We start from the raw sequence: 26,293 nt of genomic DNA, 5'->3' as shown, positions 1-26,293 counted from the left end.
CCTCCCCCGCGGTGTGAGCAGCTGCTTTCACAATCCTTCAAGTGGGGGTGTCGGGGTGGGGTGTTGGGGGAGGGGCGGAGAGCTCGGCTGGCGGGAACAGTAGCCGGGTCTTTAAGGCTTGGTGACACACGTTCTTACCCACACAGGCTCACACACTCACATGCTCACACACGTATGCACACACACATTCACTCACACATGCATACACACACACACTTACACCTGCCCCCACTCCAGGCAGGCTTCTCCTCCCTCCCAGCCTGCCAGCTGGCAGCATGACCCTCCCCATTCAGCCAAACTGCAGGTGTCCACCTGATCCCCACTCACCTGGGACTCCTCCCTCTTCCTCACCCCACCCGAGTGCCCCTCCCCTCTGGGTGCTGCCCCCTCCACCTCAGCATGTCTCCAGTCACCGGCTTGTCACCACCCCCCACTCCCAGGCTGCCTGGTTTGGGAAAGGTGGATCCCACTCAGGTTCCAGGAATAGCACCCAGCCAGGCCTGGAACCTTTGGTCACTCTGGCTCAGGCGGGGGCAGTGTGACCCAAAGCCGGCCACTGTCAGTGAGTTCCCAGGAGGCAGGGACCAGGGAACGGGTGACAAGGAGGGGCCTCGGGAGCCACCAGCCTCCAGAAGGAACACCACCACCATGGGCCAGGGAGAGGGAGGCTCAGGGCCCGGCAGACCCCCTGAACTGGAGGTAGCCCAGAAGCTGGAAGCCAGGTGAGGAGCCTGTGGGGCTGCCGCCTTCCCAGGCCCTGCTGTCCCCATCTGGCCCTGCCATCTTGGATCCTGGGCCATAGTTGGAGGGGAAGGGGAAGAGTTAAAGAACGGGAGATGGCTCTCCCTAGGTCTCTGCCATGTCACAGATTCTCCCTCCTCCCCCTCCTGCACCCAGCCCTCCCCCACCCCACTCCTCTGTCCCCCAGTCAGACCCAGTCCCTCCTCTCCTCACAAACCTGGGCAGCTCCCCTGCGGGGAGCTCAGTGACCTGCCTGGCCTCAACAATGCCATCTCCTCCAAGCTCCCACCTTTCCACTGCCTGGACTGCTGGAGATTCCCTCCCACACCCATCCTCCTGCAGCCAGGGACCACTTGGCGATATCTCTGGCACTCTTAGGTAGGTGCACAGCACGTTTAGTTCAGGTATGTTCACCAGCTAGGAGTTACCAATTGTCAGCACTGCACTGGGAGGGGTGGAGGCTGTTTAACTTGTTATTGCTGTTTGCTTTTTATCTTTTTTACCAGAGCCCCTCTCGAAGCTACAAGACAAAACGATCCAGTTGTGAACAATGAAAAAAGCAGCAGTTCAAGAAACCAGCCCAGGCCCAGGCTAGCGCTGTCCACCCCCAGTCCTCAGGGGGTCACGGTAAAAATCCAGGTGAGCCTGGGACAGAAAGCCGGGGCGCCCTGACATGCCCCCATTCCAAATATGGCCATCCTCTGAAAGGTAGAAAATGGCCAGATGGGGACCAAATGGGGATCCACACTATGAAGGCTCCAAGGACAGGATGCGGGCAGATTGGGAGGTTATCGGGGTATTCCAGGCTGGAAGTGGCACAGGGTGGGCACTGGGGCAGTCCAAGGCTCTGAGAAGAGCCTCCGGCAGGGATCGGCAGAGGTAAAGAAGCCCATTTTTTGGTCTCTCCTGACATCTAGTGTCTATTCAAGAATTGCGGCCACTTCAGCCGGGATCCCAGAGTGGCTCCATCAGGAAGCTACTGCCCGGGGGCCCCTCTGGGAAGTGACAGGGGTTGTCACTAGTCCCTAAGAAAACAACTAAATTGCTGTATGTAATATATGTTGGGGAGTGGAACTGGGGGAAAGTGGGAAGCGGTACGCCTTCTGAGAATTTGTAAGACGAGGAGGTCTGGAGAAGGGGGTCTGAAGGAGCAAGGATTGGGGGTGGGAGGAAGGCCTAGGGTTGAGGCCACAGGACCCCAGCCTGGCGCAGCCCCCAGAGGCTCAGAACTCAGGGAAGGTCGTGGCAGTGGAGACTGGGTAGGGGGAGGCATCCCTGCTCTAAGGACACACTCCTGTGAGGACAGCAGGGCCCCAGACACATTCATTCACGTCCTAGAACTTTCCTTCCGCCTGCCTGAGTATACCTTACAAAGGAAGTGGGCATGCCCCAGGAAAGGCGATGCAGACAGCTCCCCAACTTTTGAAAAGCACCCAGGTGAGCTCCTAAAAAATGAACCCCACAGAAATGACACAGGTTTTGCTCCACGCCCCCATCACCTTGCCAAGGTCAAAGCTCATCAGCATGGTGTGAGGTGCATATGTGTGTGTGTGTGGGATGGTGGTGTCAGACATTGTTAATGGGGTGTCAATTAGTACAACCCCACAAAGAGCAATGTGGAGCTATCTGTCAAAATGAGACTTGGGTTCCCAAATGGCCCAGTAGGGTCATTTGTATGAGTGTCCCAGAGCAACAGGTGGCCGACATGGCTGGCTTGGCATCAGAGATTGCTGGGTCTGTCGGCAGGCACTGGTTACCTAATTCTGGCCCATCCACACAGTGGCTGCTATCACGGAAGGGACAGGGACGACCTGAGGGTCTCAGGCAGGTAGCACACTTGTGCTGAGAGCAGGACCCAGTGTGTAGGAAACATGATACCTGACTTAGATGTTGTATAGTCTGCCAATGGGGTGCTGATGCAAAGAAGAAATGTGTTGACTTTTATCAAGGGTACTTATTCGAGGTAAGAGTTCATAGTTACAAGGCTCTAAAGAGTGCAACTCAAGGTACCATAAGAGGTACTTCCTCACCCAAAGTCTGTTGCCATGTGTTGAAGCAAGATGGCAGGCGATGCCCGCAAGGGTTCAGCCTTCCTCTCTCTCTTAAGGCTCCGTGGTCCCAGGTCCTTCTGATCTCGTCTGTAGGCTGGAGGGCTCATTTATTTCCAGGCTCAGTTGCTCTGGTCTCTTCACAAGGTCCGCTGTAAGCTCAGTCAAATGGCTCATCTCTCTCCTGGGCCCCAGGATCAAGTTCTCTCCTTTGCCGTGTCTACGGAGCTCTCTCTCTTTTCTCATGCATATTCTCCTCTGTGTATCTTCTTCTGTGTGGGAGTCTGTTTTATCAGCCCACCAACGGGGCGCGGACTCAACCCTCCATGCCCTGATGATGGGGTTGAATCAAAGCCCTAATCTTGATTTAATCAAGTAAATGTAAAGTCTTTGGATTTAAATCAGTCGAAGGGTATCATGCCAGGAGAACATATCAGTCCACAAACATAATCAATATCTCTTTTTGGAATTCACAAATAATATCAAACTGCCACAGATGTTCTCATCCTTCAGAAACAGAGAAAGTGTTCTCTAATGAAATGACCACATGCCAAAATACTTCCCTGCCACGGGAATGAAAGACACACACCAAAACTCATATGCAGGGAGCGCCCCATCTAGTTTATTTCTCTTGCTTTTATGTCATGTGTTTTTGGATTTGGCTAAAGGCTGTGGTTAAAGTTAAATGTCTCAGGGATGTTGTGAAATCTTGTCCCTAGGCTCCCATCCTATCTAGCAGCAGAGATGCAAGAAGTTGTTTTCAAATTTCAAGCGAAAAGAGATAGCTTGTGCAGAGATAAGCAAGGACAGAGCTATTTTTGCTCTGAAGCAAGAACAGACGAGCTTTAATAAATCATTTAACCATGCCCTTGCCAAAGTGGTGGAATTAATCCCCACATCCCCTTCTTTCTTTTATGAGCAGGTAGTTTTATCTGAGTAGCTGTATACATGGCGGCCAGATATTCATAGCGTTCTGTGGTACATTACCATAGCTGGAAGAAGCATCAGCAGCCTGCAAATATAACAAGACAGAGACAAATTAATCCTCTTATTGTTGCCCACTATTTAAATTTTAGATTGGAAAACTATGTTGAAGGGTTCAGCCATTGTAACTGTTCAGCTAAGATTTTCAGTGTGGTTTGTTGAGTTTGATTTTTTAAGTTCCATAATTGCCACTTTTTTTTTTTCTGTAGCTGGACTGAAGGGCTTTTTTTTTTTTTTTCTCCCCTGGCCCCCCCCACCAGTGGTCTGCTCTCTGTGTTCACTTGCATTCTTTCTCAGCGGCACCAGGAATCTGTGTCTCTTTTTGTTGTGTCATCTTGCTGCATCAGCTCTCCGTGTGTGCAGCGCCACTCCTGAGCAGGCTGTGCTTTCTTCGCGAGGGGCGGCTCCTTACCGGGCGCACTCCTTGTGCGTGGGGCTCCCCTACGTGGGGGACACCCGAGTGGCACGGCTCTCCTTGTGCACATCAACACTGCACGTGGGCCAGCTCCACATGGGTCAGGAGGCCCTGGGTTTGAACCTTGGACCTCCCATATGGTAGGCGGATGCCCTATCCATTGAGCCAAATCTGCTTCCCCATAGTTGGCACTCTAATTGGAGATGGAGAGCCTCCACTTCATCCATTGTGTGAGTGGAGAAGGCACTTTGAAGGTGTTTTTTTATTTAGTTCTAATTATATGGGGTGTCATTCCATTTTAAAGGAGTGACACAAATGTTAGAATGTCTCCAGTCAATTTCATTTATTAGTGGCCCTGCAGGAGGAACCCAGTATCCTGTCCATGTTGAATCGTTTGAGGATAATGGGGGCTCAGGATCCCACCAGGAGATGAGTGCAAATAGGGGTGGATCTGTTATATGGGCCCAATAGATGTGATTAGCAGTGCAGGGGTTAAAAGACATAAGGATGTACATTTTCCATGTTTCCACTTAAGCAGAAGCAGTAGTGACTACTGACAAATAAGCTAAAAAAGTATTTTCGGGCATCCTAGAGCACCTAACTCATGCCATAAGAGCTTGTGCTTGGTTGCCCAATTTTTTTAAGACACCCCTGTGTAACCGGTTTAGCTCCTTGGGTGTCCTCAGGGGGACGCTGGCTGATTGCAGCATGAGTGCTTCCAGGCTTGGTATTCGGTGCGCTACAGATTCCACCAGGCCATGGTATGGTTTTATGTGCTTTGCTGGAACCCAAAGAGGCCCTGGGGAGAGAACACATGCACACTGTCTTCCCCATGTTAGTTAATTTACTGGACCACGCCAATTACCATTAGCTTTTTGTCCATCCAGGGCTTTGTATAACACTTTAGGATAACTTTCTACAATTGCTATTTGAAAATGTCATTCTGCTGTTGTATAACCACCCTCTCTGTGATTTTAAAAATTTCAAGTGTATAAGGCTATTTGTATGACATCCTTTGACTAGTTAGACCTAACACCCTATTCCCCCTTTTATGTTTTGTAAGCATAAGGTAGAGTGAGATTATTTTGTTAAAAAAAAATTTGTTAACATAGTATTATTAATATAATGAAATAGACTTAAAACTACAGGTTTTTTATACAGTTAGATTTTTGTTATTAGGCTAAGATAGATGATTGGATTATGCACACAGCCTTGGAAAAGCATTGCAAAATTTATTGTTGGCTTGTTTACATATGAATGCAGCTTGGCTTTATTTGCCAAAGGAGATATCAGAGAAAGCTTTAGTAAGTTTTAAAGTAAAGTGAGGGAAGCAGACTTGGCTCAGTAGATAGGGCATCTGCCTACCACATGGGAGGTCCGCTGGAGCTGGCCCACGCACAGTGCTGATGTGCACAAGGAGTGCTGTGCCACTCAGGGGTGCCCCTGCATAGGGGAGCCCCAAGCTCAAGGAGTGCACCCCGTAAGGAGAGCCGCCCAGCGCAAAAGAAAGTACAGCCTGCCCAGGAATGGTGCCGCACACACAAAGAGCTGACACAACAAGAAACACAGATTCCTGTGCCGCTGACAACAGCAGAAGCGGACAAAAAGAAGAACACGCAGCAAATGGACACAGAGAACAGACAACTGGGACGGGGGGCGGGGAGGGGAGAGAAATAAATAAAACAAATCTTTAAAAAATAAATAAAGTGATAGTGACATAATTGGATATTAATTTTTGTAATAAACTAACAATATTTTGCTGCACATCGCAGTGGTGTTACTTTAATTTATGTTAGCTTACTGTTGTATATCACTCCATGGCTGCTTTTAATGTAAATTGAACAAGTATAAGTTAAAGTATCTGCCTTGTGGCAGCTTTTAGTGTAAATCAGATGAGTATGAGTTAAAGCTTTGCTTTTTGATTTCCAGGCAGAGAGGTTGTTTTTATGATATACATTATTTTTAATAATAGTTAAAATTATAATTAACAACATTATATTTTTATTTAATATTATGTTGGAACATTATTAAATTTTCAGGAATTTTATATACTCTTTATATGAACTTTTTATTCATACAACTTTAACGGGGTTAAAGAATCCCTTTTAATTTTATAATTCTTTTAAATACTGTCCATTTAACTTATAACATATTATATGAACTTAACTATTTTATTACTTTACTTTTTTTAAGATAAAAGAACAAATCCTTTGCAAAAGCCTGAAATAAAAGATATTTTTCAGGATTTGACTTTGGGAAAGCATGTTTGAACATTTTGTTCTCTTAAAAGTGATAAGAGGGAAGCGGACTTAACCCAGTGGATAGGGCATACGCCTACCACATGGGAGATCCGCGGTTCAAACCCCGGGCCTCCTTGACCCGTGTGGAGCTGGCCTATGTGCAGTGCTGATGCGTGCAAGGAGTACCATTCCACCCAGGGGTGTCCCCTGCATAGGGGAGCCCCACGCACAAGGAGTACACCCCATAAGGAGAGCTGCCCAGTGCGAAAGAAAGTGCAGCCTGCCCAGGAATGGCACTGCACACACAGAGAGCTGACACAACAAGATGACGCAACAAAAAGAAACACAGATTCCCGTGCCGCTGACAACAGAAGTGGACAAAAAGAAGAACATGCAGCAAATGAACACAGAAAGCAGACAACTGGGGCGGGTGGGGAGGAGAGGAGAGAAATAAATAAAAAATAAATCTTAAAAAAAAAAAAGCGATGACTTGTTTTTTTTTTAAAAATAGCCAAGGACATGATGTGGTTAAAGTACAAGAAGCTATTTTGATAAAAGAGACTTTTTTGTATACTGATTAGTCAGGAGAAAAACTCTTTGTGAACTTTTGCTAAAACAGATTAATGACTTAAGAAACTTTGAGAAAGAACAAAATTTAACTTTACATTAGTAGACTATTGATACTAAAGCTTTTATTTATTTATTTTTATTTTTTAAATATTTATTTTTATTTCTCCCCCCCCCCCACCTCCAGTTGTTTGCTCTCTGTGTCCATTCGCTGTGTGTTCTTCTGTGACGGCTTCTATCCTTATCAGCGGCACTGGGAATCTGTGTTTCTTTTTGTTGCATCATCTTGCTGCATCAGCTCTCCGTGTGTGTAGCGCCATTCTTGGGCAGACTGCACTTTCTTTCACACTGGGCAGCTCTCCTTATGGGGTGCACTCCTTGCACGTGGGGCTCCCCTACATGGGGGACACCCCTGCGTGGCATGGCACTCCCTGTGCGCATCAGCACTGCGCATGGGCCAGCCCCACACGGGTCAAGGAGGCCCGGGGTTTGAACCACGGACCTCCCATGTGGTAGGCGGACGCCCTATCCATTGGGCCAAGTCTGCTTCCCCAAGCAAACTTCTTACAACATACAATTACCATCAACACTAAACAAACTTGTTAAAATAATGATTCAATTTGGTTGTATGCAAAGAAAACTTTTCCTTTTTTTTTTTTTTTCCAAATATCTAGTAGCATGCAATACTAGAAATAGTTTTTAGAGGTAAGTTGGCAGGGGAAGCCTGGCTGCCAATAAGTTTTCCTGTTATAAAGTTACTTTTTGTTACTATCAATTCAGTTTCTGTTTAATAATGACTTCTTAAAATTAGCTATTTAAACACTTCAAACAATGATTCTACAAACTTTTTATAATTATTCATAGCCACATAGACTATAATTATTTATCTTAAGACAAATTTTACCTTCACAGACGCATTCTCTTACTGAATGCCACCACAATATTTTCTACAACTTGTCATATGCATTCAACATATGCATACAACTTGTCCTGCATATTTCCATTTTGATTTTATGAAAATTAGCCATTTTATTTTAGGACAAAACACACCTTTTTTGAACAAACATCAAATTTCAGTTAGCATTCTCACAAACCTTTTACCTTTTTAAAAATATTCATTTAAGTTTTACATCCTTTATTTTATCCTGTGAAGAAATATAAACTATTTTAATTTAGGCAAGAACTATTTTTTATGAAGAAATTTGTAGTAATTTCATTAATCAAGATTTACATTTTTTAAAAAGATTTATTTATTTATTTACTTTTATTTCTCTCCCCCCCACACACACACACTTGTCTGCTCTCTGAGTCCATTTGTTGTGTGTTCTTCTGTGTCACTTGTATTCTTGTCAGCGGCACTGGGAAACTGCGTCTCTTTTTTGTTGCGTCATCTTGCTGTGTCAGCTCTCCACGTGTGTGGCGCCACTCCTGGGTGGGCTGCGCTTTTTTTGAGCAGGGCAGCTCTCCTTACAGGGTGCATTCCTTGTGCATGGGGCTTCCCTACACAGGAGACACCCCTGCGTGGCATGGCACTCCTTGCACACATCAGCACTGTGCGTAGGCCAGCTCACCACACAGGTCAGGAGGCCCTGGGTTTGAACCCTGGGCCTCCCATGTAGTAGGCAGATGTGCTATTAGTTGAGCCAAATCTGCTTCCCTCTTACAATTTTTTTATTATCGTAGTGATCTTACTAGCATTTATACTTATGTATTAACACAAGCATTTATTTATTTATATTAATATCTGGAGGTATTAAAATATACACAGACATTGAACCAACAGACAAACACAAAAATAATTATAACATACTAACAGAAACACAAAGTTTATAATTTGACTCATAATTCTAGGTCTAGAGTTCCCATAATTCCCTCGTCGGGGAAGTACAGGCAAAAGGTCTGTACTGTTTGAAGAAATGTAATAATTTGTTCTTTTTTTTTTTTTTTTTTAAAGATTTATTTATTTATTTAATTTCCCCCCCTCCCCTGGTTGTCTGTTCTTGGTGTCTATTTGCTGCGTCTTGTTTCTTTGTCCGCTTCTGTTGTCGGTGGCGGCACGGGAAGTGTGGGCGGCGCCATTCCTGGGCAGGCTGCTCTTTCTTTTCACGCTGGGCGGCTCTCCTCACGGGCGCACTCCTTGCGCGTGGGGCTCCCCCACGCGGGGGACACCCTTGCGTGGCACGGCACTCCTTGCGTGCATCAGCACTGCGCATGGCCAGCTCCACACGGGTCAAGGAGGTCCGGGGTTTGAACCGCGGACCTCCCATATGGTAGACGGACGCCCTAACCACTGGGCCAAAGTCCGTTTCCCAATTTGTTCTTCTTTCACTTTACAATAAGCTGTTTTCAATAGTTGTTGTAAAGTGCGGAGATAGATCCCCTGTTGCTCTGATAATGTATTTCCCATGTTATACTAGTGTCTGCGGTCAGCTTCTCTCTCTCAGGGCAGCTGATGTCCTGTCTGTGCAGGGTGCATGGTCCAGACCAATCTCACTATACAGACACGTTCACAGAGGCCCTCCCAAAAAATTCCCCTCAGCTAGGGGGAAGATCAGCTGCCCCATGTTTGGGTGCCAATTGCCACGGGAATGAAAGACTCACACGCCAAAACTCATATGCAGGGAGGGCCCTGTCAGGTTTACTTCTCTCGCAGAAATATCATGTATTTTTGGATTTGGCTAAGGGCTGTGGTTAAAGTTAAATTTCTCAACGATGTTTTGTCTTGGAACAAGAAATCTTGTCCCTAGGCTCACATGCTATCTAGCAGCAGAGATGGAGGAAGAAGTTGTTTTCAAACTTCAAGCAAAAAAAGATAGCTTGTGCAAAGATAAGCAAGGACAGAACTATTTTTGCTCTGATGCAAGAACAGATGAGCTTTAATAAATGATTTAACCATGCCCTTGCCGAGGTGGTGGAACTAATCCCCACACTTCCCAATAACTAGCATCACCCTGATGGGACCCCCGGGGCCCCCTTGCCCATCAGGTCCACACCTTGGTGCATCAAGTTTTCACTGATATTTTCTTATCCAATAACTATGGCAAATCTTGGGAAAGAGACGTGATTTCATGAAGATAGTGAGTGATGTTCCTGACAGTCTGGGAGTTACCAGTCACGCCAGTGATAAAACAGAACTTGCCAGGAAAGGAGCTTGACAATCAAATGACTTCACCCCTACCTGGGATTGCCAAAGAGTAGAACAAACAGGATCCAGGTGCCTGCAGAACCCAGGGCAGGTGCTGGGGGCCCGCTGGGGCCTTGGTGCCTTCATTGTCCTGCTCATTTATTCCGGAGACTTTTGTCCTTCAGTCATGGGAAATTTCTTGCATTTCTTTTCTCCTTCTCTTCCTCCTCCTTCTTATTCTAGCCCGTGTTTGTCTTACCATCATGAATGCCAGAGAAAAGTTTAAAGATTCTCTTAGTCATGACATTTTGTAAGAGACAGATGAGATGATCATTGTTAGATCAGATACCGAAAGAAAATAATGTCTCTTTAAATCACATAAAATTTGTATATAAATTTTATAATATATAAATTATAAATATATAATGAAAAAAGAAAAATATATAATGTAGCGATGTGTTCTTTTGTTAAAGATTTATTTATTTATTTCCCCCCCTTACCGTCCTCCAGCCCTGCTGTTTTTTGCTGTCTGTGTTGTCTTCTCATTTTCTTTCCTCTAGGATTCACTGGGATTCAATCCTGGAGACCTCTGATAGGGAGAGAGGTTCCCTATCAATTGTAGCACCTCAGTTCCTGGTTTCTGCTGCCCTTCACCTTGACTCCCCCCTTGTCTCTCTTTTGTTGTGTCATCATCTTGCTGCGTGACTCACTTGCACAGGCATTGGTTCACCGCAAGGGCACTTGCACAAGCGGTGGCTTGCTGTGGGGGCACACTTTCTCCTCTTCTTTTTCACCAGGAGGCCCCAGGGACTGAACCCAGGTCCTCCCATATGGTAGGTGGAAACTCTATCACTTGAGCCACATCTGCTTCCTGCACTATATTCTTTGTGTGTATTTTTTTTAAGGTTGGCAAGGGATTAAAGAGTTTATTAAGAAATAATAAATTCCCATGCTGCTGACAACAACAGAAGCAGACAAAGAAGAACATGCAGCAAATGGACACAGAACACAGACAACTTGGGGGTGGGGGCGGGAAGGAGAGAGAAATAAATAAAATAAATCTTTTTAAAAAAATTACATACCACACTAAAGCACCTAGCAGGTATATAGTAGGCATATAGTAACATTCACCAAATGTTAGATTCCTTCCTCACATTTCCATCTTAACATTCCCATTTTTACATGAGTATGATTATTCTTTTTCTTGACCACCTAAAAACCATGTACCAGGAGACGTTATATGTCATGGACAAAATTATACATGAAATCAATAAAAGTGGGTTGACAATCCTAAAAAAAAGAAAAAAGAAAAAAAGAAATAATAAAGACTACAAAGTCCTAGACATGGACTCCAGGCATGCTTCAGGATGAGTTGTGCATGTGGTCCTGGGTTAAGCTTTTTTAAAACCTTTACTCCTCCTCCTTCATAATGTTGGGGAGGGGGAAGCAGACATGGCTCAACTGATAGAGCATCCACCTACCATATAGGAGGTCCAGGGTTCAAATCCAGGGTCTCCCAGTCCGTGTGGTGAGCTGGCTCACATGCAGCGTTGCCACATACAAGGAGTGCTGTGCCACACAGAGGTGTTCCCCACATAGGGGAGCCCCACGTGCAAGGAGTGTGCCCCACATTGAGCTTCCCTGCGTGAAAAAAGTGCAACCCACCCAGGAGTGGCACACACAGAGAGCTGACGCAACAAGATGACACAATGAAAAGAGACACAGATTCCTGTTGCCACTGAGAATACAAGCAGATGCAGAAGAACACACAGCGAATGGACACAGAGTGCAGGCAAGGGGGGTGGAGGGGAGAAAAATAAATAATAAAATAAATCTTTAACAAATAATAATAATGTTGGAGAGGGGCCACAGTGTTTGCTGTTCTGATTCGTTACCTTATGATCCCTGCCTGTTAGCTCTCAGGGGACCAATGGGAGGCCCATTGTTTGGAGGTATCTGGGGCTACTCTTGACCCCAGAAAGAGTTCCAAATAGGATCTCGCAGCCAGGGTCTCCTGGGATCTTTCTGGCTTTGTTCTTTAGTAGCTGCCTTCCCCTCAGGAGGTCCCAGGTGGAGTCTCACAACCGTGTTGTCTGCTGGTCACATTGTCTGCCAGGTTTGAGCTTCCTTCCCTCTTTTGCTGTACTAACTTACCTCAGCTCCCCCCTCAGAGAGTTTACACCCTTATTCTTAAGGGGGAGCTGAAGGGTGATGGTCATTCTGTAGCTGCTTCCTGCTGGTCAAGGGGAGTAGGCGCTGCCTGACAGGGTGTAAAACCCTCTGGCTGTACTGTTAAAGTTGAGGGAAGATAAGTCCAGCCCCGTGGTTGGAGTTGGATGAAATCCCAGCATGACTAATTCCTTTTTCTGAGAGGCATTGATTCTGGAAGAAAGAAACATAGTTAGAATTTTGAAGACACATGGTCCCACTAAAAGGATAGGTTAAGATGGTGATAAGCAGGCCCAAAAGGTGACCAGCCATGATATATTGAACCATGGGAGCAAGACGGGCCAGGTGCCTTTAGAGGCTGCATCCTCCCAAAGTTGGTGAGAAGCAGTGTTCTTCCATGAGTTCTTTCATGCTATTGGTTAACTCTAGGGGGAGATTGTGGTCAACCTGCTGGGTATGGCATAAATTGCTGTATTAGTCAGCCAAAGGGGTGCTGATGCAAAGTACCAGAAACCTCTTGGTTTTTATAAAAATTATTTATTTGGGGAAGCAGACTTGGCCCAGTGGTTAGGGCGTCCGTCTACCACATGGGAGATCCGTGGTTCAGACCCTGCGCCTCCTTGACCCGTGTGGAGCTGGCCGATGTGCACTGCTGATGTGCGCAGGGAGTGCTGGGCCATGCAGGGGTGTCCCCTGCGTAGGGGAGCCTCTCGCGCGGGGGGTGCCCCCCATTAGGAGAGCGGCCCAATGTGAAAGAAAGTGCAGCCTGCCCAGGAATGGTGCCGCACATGCAGGGAGCTGACACAACAAGATGACGCAACAAAAAAAAACACGGATTCCCGTGCCACTGACAACAACAGAAATGGACAAAGAAGAAGATGCAATGAATGGACACAGAGAACAGACAACTGGGGCAGGGAGGAAGGGGAGAGAAATAAATAAACAAATAAATCTTAAAAAAAAAAATAAAAGAGTGAATAGCATTAAAAAAAAAAAGTATTTATTTGGGGTAGAAGCTTACAGTCATAAGTCTCTAAAGAATCCAACTCAAGGTACCGTAAGAGGTACTTTCTCATCCAAAGTCATTGGCCACATGTTGAAGCAAGATGACAGGCAATGTCTGTGAGGGTTCAGCCTTCCTTCTTCCTCTTAAGGCTCTGTGGTCCCAGCTTCTTCCAATATCAGCTGTAGGCTGACATGAGGCTCGTCTTTCTCCCTGGGGCTCATTTCTTTCTTGGCTCAGCTACTCTGTTCTCTTCACAAGGTCAGCTGTAGACTATCAGGCTTACTCTTCCTGGGGCCTCAGGATCTTCTGTGTACCTTCTCTGTGTATCTACTTCACTGTACAAGTCTGTTTTATCAGGCTAAGGGGGCTGGGACTCAATGCTGAGTCACACTCAAATGACACGGTTGACCCAAACCCCTAATCATAACATAATTTAACCAGACATCTCAGCTGAATCTAATACAACCAGAGTTCTCATGCCACGAAACGGATGAGTTTACCAGTTTTTGTAATTCCTAAATAATCTCAAAACTGCCACAATTACCAATCCCAGTTCCCACAGCAGTGGTTATACTTCGGACAGCTAGGAGAGGTAAGAAGAGAGGCACCACCCTAGACATAAACTGACCAAGACAATAAAGGCAACAACAAGACAAGCACGTGGCAAGCAAAATAAAGACAGTACTTCAGAGAGTCATGCCTTTATCTTATAGGCATGTTCTTTAACTACTTAGAAAATGAATTAAATTTGGCAAGACTTTTAATATGTTCAATATCCTTCTGCATATGATTTAGAATAGAAGAGATATTATATTCATCAGGTATATATGTACAGTACTTAATATAATCAATGCACAAGTTCCTTTGGAGCTGCAGTTAATAGATCTAAGCTTCAGGTTTGCATTACCATACATGTTGTCTTTCCATGGGAGCAGGCTCTAGTGCCAATTGTGTTTTTAAGTTCTACTCACATTACTCTGACAATTATTGCTCCACTTGGTATGTCCTTCACACACCAGCATGCTGCAATACCTTTGACACTTGGAGGAAAACTCTAGTGTTTCACTGGCTTGGTGCATAGCGCCCTCCAGCACTATGAAACAGAGCCGTCTAGAGGCAATGTCTACTGTAAACCAGGCCATATCCAGTCATTGCTGGCTGCTGCAGGAGTTCCGAAACTGCAACATACTCTCCATCCACTTCAGGAGCATGTTCAGAGATTTAGTAGACACTTTTATTGTTTAGGGGTGTTAGTGACCTGTCCAGTCAAAGGCTCAAATGGAGAGGCACCATGCACTGTACTGAAGGCCTGGCTTGAATGCACAAGAGTCTGACAATACTGAAGTTTATCTCTTAATTTTTATTCACTTTCTAAATACTTCCAAAGTTTATAATATATTAAATGTACTTAACTATTTTAGTATTTCACTTTTTACTTCTATGCTATAACCATTATTATGTTAATTAACAGGTATTTTACTTTAGCAGTACAAGAAAAATGACTTTCTCCATTATTTTATGAAAACCAAAGATTCCTGATGGAGTCAAGATTATCTTTCCTTACCACCACTTTAATATGCAGATTGAGGTGACTTCTGACAGTTTTCTCTGTTATGAATCTACTTTTTGTTATCAATATCAATTTACACTTCTAATTAATAATGGCTTCCTGGAATTAGCCATTTAAATGCTTCTTTGGTTTAGAAGATGCTTTTACAAACTCCTTATAATTAACCATGACCACATAGACTGGTTACCTTACCTTTTATAAAGTGCATTAAATTACAGTTAGCTACAAATGAAATTTACTTTTATTCATTTAAGAGTCTTTCTTATATTCCACATTCTGTTCTGTGAAAACTAGTCATTTTACTTTAGGACAGTCTATATTTCATTAAACACGAACTCGCAATTTTCATCTTAAAGATTTAATACATATAATGCTAATTTATTTAATCAGTATTCTATAAACCTAGGCTAATAACACCCAAGCTAAATAAAATTGAAAAAATTGTATTTAATATATTCTTTTTCTTCTGTTTTTTTATTCTTTTTTTAATGACACATATTTAATATATTCTTTTTCTTCTGTTTTTTAATTGTCTTTTTTAATGATGCACAAAATGTTACATTTGAAAATATGAGGTTCCCATATACCCCCACTCCCCACCCCCAATATATTCTTTCTGTGATAATTTCTCTCCTCTGTTTTGTTCAATATTTCTAGTATGGTTGGATTCCTACATTGCATGTCCAGTTTTTTCCCCCTCGCTCTCTCTCCTTTTTTTCTACTCTACCTCCAGGGAGATTTCTTCAAGTTTTTATAGAATGCTTCTACTGACATCTTCATTTTGGCTTTTGTATTTGAATTTCCAGTTTTCCATGTTCTCTGCATGTACTCTGTGTGGTTTCTCATCAAGGTTATATGAACTCAGTGTTCCATCCTGTATCTCTAACATTGGTAGAGCCCCCTGGGAGGATTTTCTTCTATCTCCTGCATGATCCTTCTCTCTCCCACTGCATCTTCACAGCTCACCCATGGATGCAGGGATAATCCCTGGGCTGGATATTGTCCCAGTTGATTCTCCACCTTTAGTATTTGAGTCAGCTAGTTGCCAGCCCCCTGCAAAGGCCTCTCTGCCCCCTAGTTCTTTCAGTTTTACAGGCATGTATTCAGCCACTGCCCAGTTCACGGGGGTTAGGAGGCTCCTGGGTATGCTCAGACACACCTCCATGGCAGGTACCTCCTTCAGGCTGGAAGCAGTGGGTTCCAATATGGGTCAGGCTCTCCCTGCTCTGTCCTAGGCTCGCAGCAACTGGCTCCTATGCCATCCTCTGGGCAGAACACAGAGTCCTGTGCAATCTGTCCCTCACATCTTTTTTATTTCTTCCCCTGCCCCCCACCCCCGTTTGTGCTCACTGTCTGCTCTCTGTGTCTGTTTGTTGTGTGCTCATCTTCTTTTTTAAGAGGCACCAGGCACTGTACCCAGGACCTCCCATGTGGAAGGGAGGTACCCAATGGCTTTAGCCACCTCTGCTCCTGCTTGTGTCTCTCATTGTGTTTCCTTGTTGTGTCTCTTCCTTGTGTGATCTAATTGCATCAGCTTGCCACGCCAGCCCATCATGTCAGCTTGCTGTCTTGCTTGTCTTCTTTAGGAGGCACCAGGAACTGAACCTGGGTCCTCCCATGTGGTAGGCAAGCACCCAACTTCTTGAGCCACATCTGCTTTCCTGTCCCTCATACCTTGATCTCTGCATTTCCCATGCATGGCCCTGCCCTCCAGGTCCCAGCAGCCCATGGCATCACAGTTGGTCAGCTCTGCCAGGAGGTGGAGGGCAGTGGGGCCATTCAATAGTGTTTATGGGAGGATGGGGGCAGACATGGTCTCAGGGATACAGTCAGCTACCAGCTACCCCAGCAGAGGGATTTAGTCCATTTACACCAGTGGTGGCTGCAATGAACTCTGGGATAGCTGGAGACATCCGGAGTTCAGATGACTTTACTGGATACCCTATGGGGTATCAGAGTGGAGGTTAAACCCTACATGCCATAAGCTGAGGGGGAGGGTGGAGGAGGGAGAAGGGCCCCAGTAGCGTCAGCATCACCACTGCAATAGGGCTGAACTCTGCTGACAGTTCGTACCAGTAATCGCAGTTGAATCTGGTGCAGTTTTTTCAACACTTCCAGAACCAGCTTCTTCATTCACCCCGAGAATTACCAGTACCATCCACCTAGCACCCCTCCTCACAATTCTGACCTTAGCCCCAAAGGGCCCTCCTCAGAGTTACAGATGCACCAGCACCTACTGGGTAGCACCCTCTTCAAAGGTCTGAATTCCAGCTCCATGGGGCCCCTCCCCCAACATCTGGGTTTAACTCCAATGTCTTGGTCTCTGAGCACTAGGGTAGTAGGTCCTTCCTGCAGTGTAGTCTCTGGGATAATCTGGGTTCTCTTTGCCTTTTCAGTTCTCCAATACCTGGTTACCAATTCCCTATATTAAATTCTTTGTTAGAAAAACTGGTATGGTTTCCATCCCATGGCTCGACCCCAAATGATTCAAATGCAGGTTTGTGTGACAACTTACAATCCTATTGTTTTCTTTTATTATCAAACTGTCTTCAGAAGGCAGCAGTCCTGGTTAAAGAAAGTTTTTAAAGTTTCCCAGACTTCAAAGACAGTTATTATGTCCTGTGAATGCAATCTATATCCTTTGATCATTTGCAATTCTAATTGGCTTCTTACTTAATACTTTGTTGCCCTGGCAATAATGTTTTATTGACTTCCAGCTATCTGTGAGTTTACTTTGGTTAACTATGATGAGGGCACTGGGACATACTTTTTCTTCATACATATCATATGACAATATCTCTCGGTTTCATATTCAAAGTGTTCAGAATCTTTATCATATTTAAAATGTTGATGGCATTTGCCAAGTTTTGATTGATTTGTTTTCCTTCATATTATTTATGTTTAGAAGCTCTTTATATATTGTGGATTTTAGTCTTCTATTCGTTATATATACTACACCTGAGGGGAAACGATGCCCAGGATCCCAGGTGTCTTGCCTGTGCCTAGCCCCTCCTGGGGGCAGAGAAAAGCATCTGAGGTGGGATGGAAAAGATGAAAAGGAACAGGTAACACAGAATGTAGCTTTATTTCTAAATTTCCTGGCCCCACCAGTTAGACTTCAGCCAGACCCCTCAAGGGATCCTAACAATACGCCGCAGCATTGACGGATAGGCCTCAGGCAAGGGCGCCGGGATGGCCTTGTTGGCCGCCTTTTCCAGGATGCTCAGGATGGGGCCGCGGGCCTCCTGGCACAGGCCCACACCCAGGAAAGCCTCCACTCGCTCACGCCATGCTGCCAGCCGCAGTCGCCCCTCAAACAGGTTGTAGCCAACAGCCACAGGCTGCGGGGACAAGGATAGGCAGGTGGAAGGGGTGCCGAAACCCCCAGTGCCCAGGCATAGGTGTTAGGGACCTCAGTCACTCCCCTGACCCCCATGTAAGGACCAGGGCTGTGTGGTCAGTCCTGTGGCCCCGGAGCGTGGGACCCCACAGTCAGGAGGGAGGCAGGAGGTCAGAGGTCCAGCCCCAGTTCAACCAGAGTCTTGCTCTGTGCCTGTGAGCAAACCCCTGGCTTTCTCTGGGCCTCAGGTTTCCGTCTGCCTAACGAGTGTGGCAGCGGGAAGGATGCCGTCCGCAGCCCTCCACCCCAGCTGAGCTCACACCTGAATTAGCTCCTCCAGCGCCATGAGGTCGGCCAGGGTCACCTGGTGGCCAGCGAGGAAGGCCTTGTCCCTCAGGAACTTGTCTTCCAGCTGCCGCAGTGCCTGCTCTATGAAGGCCCTGTTGCGTTCCACCTTGTCCTTGGGTACCTGACTCCCAATGAGCGGGGCCAGCACCTGATGGGGACAGAGGGTGGGCTCAGTCCCCAGTCCTGACTCCTTCCTGGTCCCTGATGGTCGCCACAAGACCGAGGTGGCTGTCCTCACCTGGGTCCACAGGGGCACACCGAAGGTCCCCCGGATGCAGTCGGCGTGCCAGCCCAGGTACTCGTGGATGTGCACGCGGGCCTGAAGGTCGGGGGGGGTACCAGTGGGCCGCCGTCTGGTACCTATCGCTCAGGTAAATCAGGATGGCCACGCTGGCGGGTGGGGCAGGAGCAGAGGTGGTGGGACCCCTGGCTCCGGGCCTTCAGCTCCCCCAGCTGCCCCTGCTCCCCTCCTGGGGCAGCCCTGGCACTTCCCTGCGTTCAATGGACTCCCCTCCTGCTTCACCTCCACCTCTGGGCACTGCCCTTTCTCTCTCCCTTTATGGTACCCTCCCATTTCTTTTTTGTCTCAGGCACTGGCTCTTGGCCAGGGCCTCTGCTTTGTACTGTGGAGAACCTTACCTCTGGGATATGCCAACAGTCAGACTGTGAGGGAGAGACTCTTGTTCTTTTTGCACAAGAGGAAACTAAAGCTCAGAGAAGTTAAGTAACTTGTCAGAGGTGGCACAGTTTCCTGGGCCCCTGGAGTCCAGCATGGCCCTGCACACAGTGGTTGCTCAATCCTTGCACATCCCAATGCCTAGGTTGGGAGGGGAGGGGAAGCATGTCCTCTGTCATGAGTCACCTCTGACAGGTCCCCAGGCCATGGCCCCCACTGGGGGCCTGGCCTCTGGCCTCTTCCTGCCAGGTGGCTGGACCTCACCAGGACTTAGACCCCTAGCCCCAGGCAGACTCAGCGGGGGGTGGCTAGGGGAGTCAGAGAGGCCCATCCAAGTTTCCGCTTGTTGACCCTATTCTCTGCTCAGGACTGGGAGTGTGTGCCCTAGTCCTGCTTCTCACGTTCCCCCGTCTAGGGGGTAGAGAGACCCCAGGATCCAGGAGAAACAAGAGGGACACAAGCCATCCTGGACTTCCCCTGGCTGCTCCATGGGGTCTGTGGCACCCATGGCCAGGAGAGCCAAAAGCTGGGAGGGAAGAGGGCTCAGGGCTGAGGAGGTGGGAGAAAAGAAGAGCACCTCTCGGCCAAGGTGAAGTGGCTGTCCCTGAGGGCAGGCAGCCGCTGCAGACTGTTGACCTGGGAGAACTCCTTGCTCGCCTGCTGTCCTGAGGAGCAAAAGGTCAGAGAAGGTCCCACAGCAAAAGCCCCCTGCCTTCTCCTCCAGGCACTCCCGGGCCTGGGAGGGGGGGCGCCCAGGAGACCTTGGAGAAGGCCAGGTGCTCCCCAGGGTGGGTGGGGGTGGGGGTGGTGAAGAGAAGTTGTTTCTCCAGGACTGGGTGAGGGGAGGCCAAGACGGGCGCCCCCTCCCTTCCCATGCCTGCGGGGGCACAGCAGGTAAGGCTCTCCCCCCACTCCACCGGGTGGAGGTCCTGGGGAAAGCTAAGGTGCGGGGAAGGCCTGTGACCTGTCCAACGCCAGGTCATTCTCCGCTGGCGGGGTGGGGCGATAAGGAGGCTGTGTGGTGGCAGGGCCTAGGGGACGCTCAGGGAGGAGCCGAGGGGGCGGTCTGAGGATCCACGGGCGTCGGGGCCCACCTTTGAGCAAGTCCACCGGGCGCAGCTCGAAGGGGATGCCATTCCTCTTGGCGAAGATGTAGACGGCGCGGCAGGGCTGGGACAGCAGGTCCAGGTAGAGCTTCAGGCCCATGGCGCGGACGACAGGGGCGGTGGGGACAGGTGCAGTGGTCCTGGACCCGTGCGGGGACAGCGGCAGCCGGCAGCCGGCGGCCGCGGAAATGGGGGCTCGGGCCCGCCCCTGGGGGCGACGGCCAATGGGAGATCGGCGCGCCCATCCCCGGCCAGCCACGCCCCCCCCCCCCCCCCCCCCCCGGCCGGCACTGGTCCCCCTGCAGGCGACCTGCTGGGGCGAATGCTCCCGGCGGCCGAGGGCTGCGTGCAGGCCGTAGCGTCCCTCCCCACCGATCAAGGACACTCCCATCAAGAGGCAAACCCGTCTTCCCAAAGTAAATTTACTTTAGCACTTACTTTCCCAGCCCTTCCCAGCCACCCTAGCCCACGGTGGGTGTGAGGGAGACAGTTTTTAGGGATTGAGGGTCATGTGGGAGGCCTTGGGGCACGGAGGAGCTGGCCTGTTTTGCCTGCCGGGCTGCAGGATCCTGCCCCAGACCCACAGGGCTCGCCCTGGCCAGGAAATCTGGGGCCACTCTGGAAAGCTCCCGCCCCTGCGAGGAAATCTGAGTGTACCTTTGGACCCTGCAATGGGGATAAAACGGGGTCCTCTCCTCCCAGCTCTCAGGTATTACTGGAAGGAATCTTAGACCTGCCGTTACATTTATAGGTGTATGCTGACCTGGTGGAAATCTTTCCGGAAGATATAGGGAAGAATTCCCTACAGTCCAAGCTGCCCTCTAACGGAGCAGCTGCATTGAAAACGCATGAGCTCAGGGTCAGTGATGGCGCGCAGGAACGCATCCTGCCTGCAGTAGAGCTGAGGGTCGGGGAGGACCACAGCTGAGATGGAGCAGCTGGGCTGGAACCTCTCTTCTTCCCTCTTGGAACTCTGGGCATTCAGGGAGCTGGGATAACTCAGTGGCTAAGTGCCAGCTTCCCATATACAAGGTCCCAGGTTCAATCACTGGCCCTGGCACCTTACAAAAAGAGAAAAAACAGGAACTCTGGGCATTGAACCAGAGCTGTTGTCTCTTGGGGGTCATAGAAATGGTCCAGGCCTGGGCACCTGACCACTGGGCTCCTCAGAATCCTCCCTTGGAAGTTCTGAAATTGGAATTCAGGAAAAGTGTGTGTGGCAAGCTGGGGCTGTCAATGGACCCATTTCCGGTGTGGACTGAGCAGGCTCGCCTGAGAAAGTGAAGCTGACTCAGAGAAGAGGAAAGCTGGGAGAGAGGGAGGGAAGCAGGTTTTGCTTTAATTCTCTCTCTCTCTGGATAAGTCAGCCAAAGGGGTGCTGATGCAAAATATCAGAAATTGGTTGGTTTTTATAAAGGGTATTTATTTGGGGTAGGAGCTTACAGATACCAGGCCATAAAGCATAAGTTACTTCCCTCACCAAAGTCTATTTTCATGCATTGGAGCAAGAAGGCTGCTGACATCTGCGAGGGTTCAGGCTTCCTAGGTTCCTCTCTTCCTAGGTCTTGCTTCTCTCTGGGGTCAGGTACTCCACAAAGTCAGCTGTAGACTCTGAGGCTCTCTAGGCTTTGCCTCTCTCCACTAGGTCAGCTGTAGACTATCAGGCGAACGGCTCTGTCTCTCTCCCTGGGGCGCCAGCTTAAGACTTCAGCATCAAACTCCAACATCAAAACTCCAACATTAAAAACCCAACAACGCTGTCCTTTGCCATGTCTTTTATCTGTGAGTCCCCACCCACCAAGGGGTGGGGATTCAATGCCCAAATGACGTGACCCAATCAAAGCCCTAATCATAACTCAATCACACCCAGGTATAGACCAGATTACAAACATAATCCACTATCTATTTTTGGAATTCATAACCATATCAAACTGCTACACTCTCTCTCTTTCTGAAGCAGGTTCTTATTCCTGTTCTCCTGGACCCCTCCAGCCCTCCGACATCTGGACAAATCTTTGGGGATGGCCTTCTTTTCACCTGAACCATTTGGCCTTGAGTTTCTGTCTCTTCTAAGGAAAAGGATTTGGACAAAGACAAAAGGTCCCAGGAAAAGCCTCGGCATCCCCGGTGGGAGGTGGGCTCCCTGGGGAAGGCAGTTGAAAGAGTAAATGGTCCAAAAAGAAATTTGCCTCCATGAAAGATGAAGGGACTTTTTGGACCCGGTTGGGCCCCTGAAGAGCCTGAGAGTTTCCAGACTTCTAGGATTCACCCAAGTGTGGGAAGCATGAAGCATCTCCTACCTGGCCGAGAACTGACCTCACCGCAGCTTTTCGTAACACCCTGGAAGCTCACCTGAGCTTCAGCTGCTATAAACTGGAGCACAGCCTGCCCCAAGCACATTTTTTTTTGTTGAAAGATTTATTTTTTATTTATTTCTCCCCTTCTGCTCTCTGTGTCCATTCGCTGTGTGTTCCTCTGCGTCCACTTACATTCTTGTCAGCGGCACCGGGAATCTGTGTCTCTTTTTGTTGCATCATCTTGCTGCATCAGCTCTCCGTGTGTGTGGCCCCCACTCCTGGGCAGGATGCACTTTTTTCACACGGGGTGGCTCTCCTTGCAGGGCACACGCCTTGCACATGGGGCTCCCCTATGCGGGGGACACCCCTGCGTGGCACGACACTCCTTGCACATATCAGCACTGCGCGTGGGCCAGCTCCACAAGGGTCAGGAAGCCCTGGGTTTGAACCCTGGACCTCCCATATGGTAGGCAGATGCTCTATCAGTTGAGCCAAATCCGCTTCCTCCAAGCACATCTTGTTTTGGAAAAAGTGCTCCAACTCCAATGTTTTTCCCACGCATGCAACCAAGAGGAGAGAACAAGGCCCTTCCTCGGGGCCCTCTGTGCTCTTTCTCTCCGTCAACCCAGAGCAAGCCTCCCTGGGTCCCTCGCTTGGACTGCTCACTGTTTGGGGGACCCTGAGTCTGACATGAGTCAGCCTGAGGGGGCGGGGGCAAGGGGTCCTGTGGACTCCTTGGCCCGCCTCTTTTACATGGGAGCCCCTGGTACTACTTCCGTCTGCTCAGTTTGGTCCGTGAGGTTTAGCGCCAGCCTTTGTCCCCTGGTCAATGCCCTCCCCTCCCTGCAGGCTCGCTGAGCATCACGCTTAACGGAATCCCTGCCCTGGCCCCTCCTCTGGGACCCCACAGCTTTCAGGCTTCCCTCGCCAGCTTACTGCCCTCTGTCCCCTCTCAGGACTGCACAGAGAGCAGGAGCCCTTGGGGTGGGGTTCAGCCTCAGCTCTCCTGACCAGAAAACCCTGGATGGCTCTTCCCCTCAAGAGCAGGGGTGAGGTCACCCACAGAGACCCACAAGAAGAGTGTGGAAAAAAGCTCAGGGGTGCACGGTGGCTGGTCCAGGACATGGTCCAAGCCGCCAGGCAGAGCTGGGTGCAGATGCTGGCTGTGGTCTTTACCAGCCACGTGGTAGGGGGTGTGGGGCCCGTGGCACCATTGCTCCCATGTTCTGCTTCCCTCAAGTGTGAAATGGGAAAAAATGAGGCCCACTACATGGTGTGGTTGCCAGGGCTGAAAGTGGGCCCAGCAGGGGCCGTTCCCAGGCAAGTGGTCAAGGGGCTTCATTCTTAGGAAGCTGAGCTGGGCGTGATGGGGCTGGGTGAGCTCAGGAGGGGTGCAGAGGACGGGATGGGAGGTCTGTGGGGAGCCTGTGGGGCAGGTAGGCAGAGAAAGGACCCCAGGATCCAGCACGGCTGACCCACATAGGGTGCGTGCCTGGAAGCCCTGACTCTAAGACCAAGTCAGATAGGAGAGGATGTGGCTCAAATGGTTGAGCCCTGCTTCCCATGTGGGAGGTCCTGGGTTTGGTCCCCAGTGCCTCCTAAAAACAAAATAAACGAACAAGTAAAACAAACGATAAAACCAACTCAGAGGAGCCGATGTGGCTAGTGATTGAGTACCAGCTTCCCACACACAGGTTCAATTTGCTGTCCTGGTACCTCTAAAAAAAAAGACCAAACCAGAGTAGATTCTTCTTGGCTCTGGCCCCATGTGGCCTTGGAAATCATTCCAAGGCCACATGTAGGCTCAAGTGCCATGCTGCCTACTGTCCCCAAATTTGCTGCATTTGATCAGGGGCACAAATGGCCACTGAGAGCCTGATTCGTGCTGCACACAGCTCAGAGCCCTGGGTCATCTCAGAACCACCAGTAATGCTCTGAAAATTAGAAAATACAGGGCCAGAGCAGTGAAAGAAATCATAGAGTCATATGGTCAGGACACGGGACCCCAGGATTCGAGCCTGGGCTGCATCCCAGGTCGTTGGCATCATGGGGGATTCCCCTGGGCCAGGTGCCCCCTCCCACCCTCGAGGCCGGCCCTCATGAATGGAGGGGCCACCCCACCCCAGGCCCAGGGACCCCTCATGTCCCATCCGGGGCCTGGGGTCCCCTGCACCTCCACAGGGCCCTCACTTGGCCACTGAGTGCCTCGCTCTTCCACCTTCCTTCTCTCTACCTCTTCCAGGTCCTTCCCCCACACATAAGTCAGCCTGAATCTTTTTTTTTCCCCTGAAACTTTTTGTTCTGAAATAATTTGAAACTTAAATCGCAGCTGCAAAAACAATACAAAAAAAATACAAAAATAATACAAAAAATAAAAATAAAAATAATACAAAACCCATACAGGGAACTCCAATATATGCCCCCAGATACCCAAATCCACCAATTTTAACATTTTGCCATTTGCTGTGTCATTCTATCCATCCATCCATCCATCCATCCATTATCTGTTTTCTAAACCTTAGTGAGTAGGTTGTATACATCATGCTCTTTGAAAAATTTATTTATTTCTCCCCACCTTCCTCGCTGTTTTGCGCTCATTGTCTGTTCTCTGTGTGTTCTTCAGTGTCTGCTTGTCTTCTCTTTAGGCAGTACCGGGAACCTGGGGCCTTCCAGAATGGAAAGAAGCACCCAATCTCTTGTACAGAATGGAAAGAAGCACCCAATCTCTTGTACCACCTCAGCTCCTACAACACGCTCCTTGAACACGTAACACTTCTATGCACATTTCTCAAGAACAAGGATATTCCCTTATGTAACCACTTCAAGTTCAAGAACATTGATATAAAGCTTATAGTTTATTTTTTTGAGATATCATTTTTATTATTTTTAAAATTTATTGAAATATATCACTCTTACATAAACATACATAAACAATAAATGTATAATAGTTGTGAACTTACAACAAAACAAACATATAACATCAAACAAACATATACAACATCTCACCCTACCACCAATAACTTGCATTGTTTTTAAACTTTTTAACTAATAATTAAATAGCATTGTCAAAGTATTACTACTAAACAAAGTATTTTTCCCCTAACCAATCCTATTATTGTCTTTATATCATATATAGATGAACATACATAAACAATTAAGTATATAGTAAAAGTTGTGAACTGACAAAGCATACATGCATAACATCATACATACATACATGGTCCTATACATCAACCCCCCACCAACACCTTGCATTGTCATGAGACATTTGTTACAAATTATTAAAGAATATTGTCAAAATTTTACTACTAATCATAGTCCTTATCTTACATTTGGTGTGTTTTTCCCCCAACCCACTCTATTATTATTTTTTAAATATATTTTTTATGACAGAAGTTGTAAACTTATAAAACAATCATGCACATGTGCAGAATTCCCAAACAACAGCCCTCCATTAACACACCACAGTGTGGTGTGTCATTTGCTACAGATAAAATAATACCATCTGATTGTTACTATGTCCATAGTGTACATTTGACTCACATTTGCCTCAGTATCAGCACAGTACATCTTTTGCATAGCTGCAAGAATATTATATTATTACTACTAACCACAGTCCACAGGTCATTATAGCTGTATTTTTCCCATGCTTCTCCACATTC

General features: G+C 47.8%; 1 protein-coding gene and 1 long non-coding RNA gene across 5 annotated transcripts; one reads left to right on the top strand and one right to left on the bottom strand.

The window, feature by feature from the left end:
• Positions 1-449: 449 nt before the first annotated feature.
• On the top strand, positions 450-25,955 carry LOC131277814 (uncharacterized). 4 transcript variants are annotated; one of them, XR_009184875.2, is made up of 3 exons: positions 450-722; positions 1,248-1,380; positions 25,277-25,955. It is a non-coding gene; the product is annotated as an uncharacterized lncRNA (long non-coding RNA). The 4 variants fall into 4 exon arrangements; XR_009184877.2 differs by lacking the exon at positions 25,277-25,955 and adding an exon at positions 22,295-22,722; XR_011648232.1 differs by lacking the exon at positions 25,277-25,955 and adding an exon at positions 22,292-22,722.
• LOC101444469 (glutathione S-transferase theta-2) lies at positions 17,940-20,481 on the bottom strand. Its single transcript, XM_004466411.4, is given in 6 exon segments — positions 17,940-18,205; positions 18,527-18,700; positions 18,791-18,886; positions 18,888-18,942; positions 19,806-19,893; positions 20,323-20,481. Coding segments are annotated over 6 exon segments (735 nt in total). The 5' UTR covers positions 20,435-20,481; the 3' UTR covers positions 17,940-17,995.
• Positions 25,956-26,293: the final 338 nt, after the last annotated feature.

This window comes from Dasypus novemcinctus, unplaced genomic scaffold, assembly GCF_030445035.2.
Source record: "Dasypus novemcinctus isolate mDasNov1 unplaced genomic scaffold, mDasNov1.1.hap2 scaffold_436, whole genome shotgun sequence".
NCBI lineage: Eukaryota > Metazoa > Chordata > Mammalia > Cingulata > Dasypodidae > Dasypus > Dasypus novemcinctus.
Note: the sequence above shows the minus strand (reverse complement) of the source record. Positions and strands in the feature narration are given on the sequence as shown.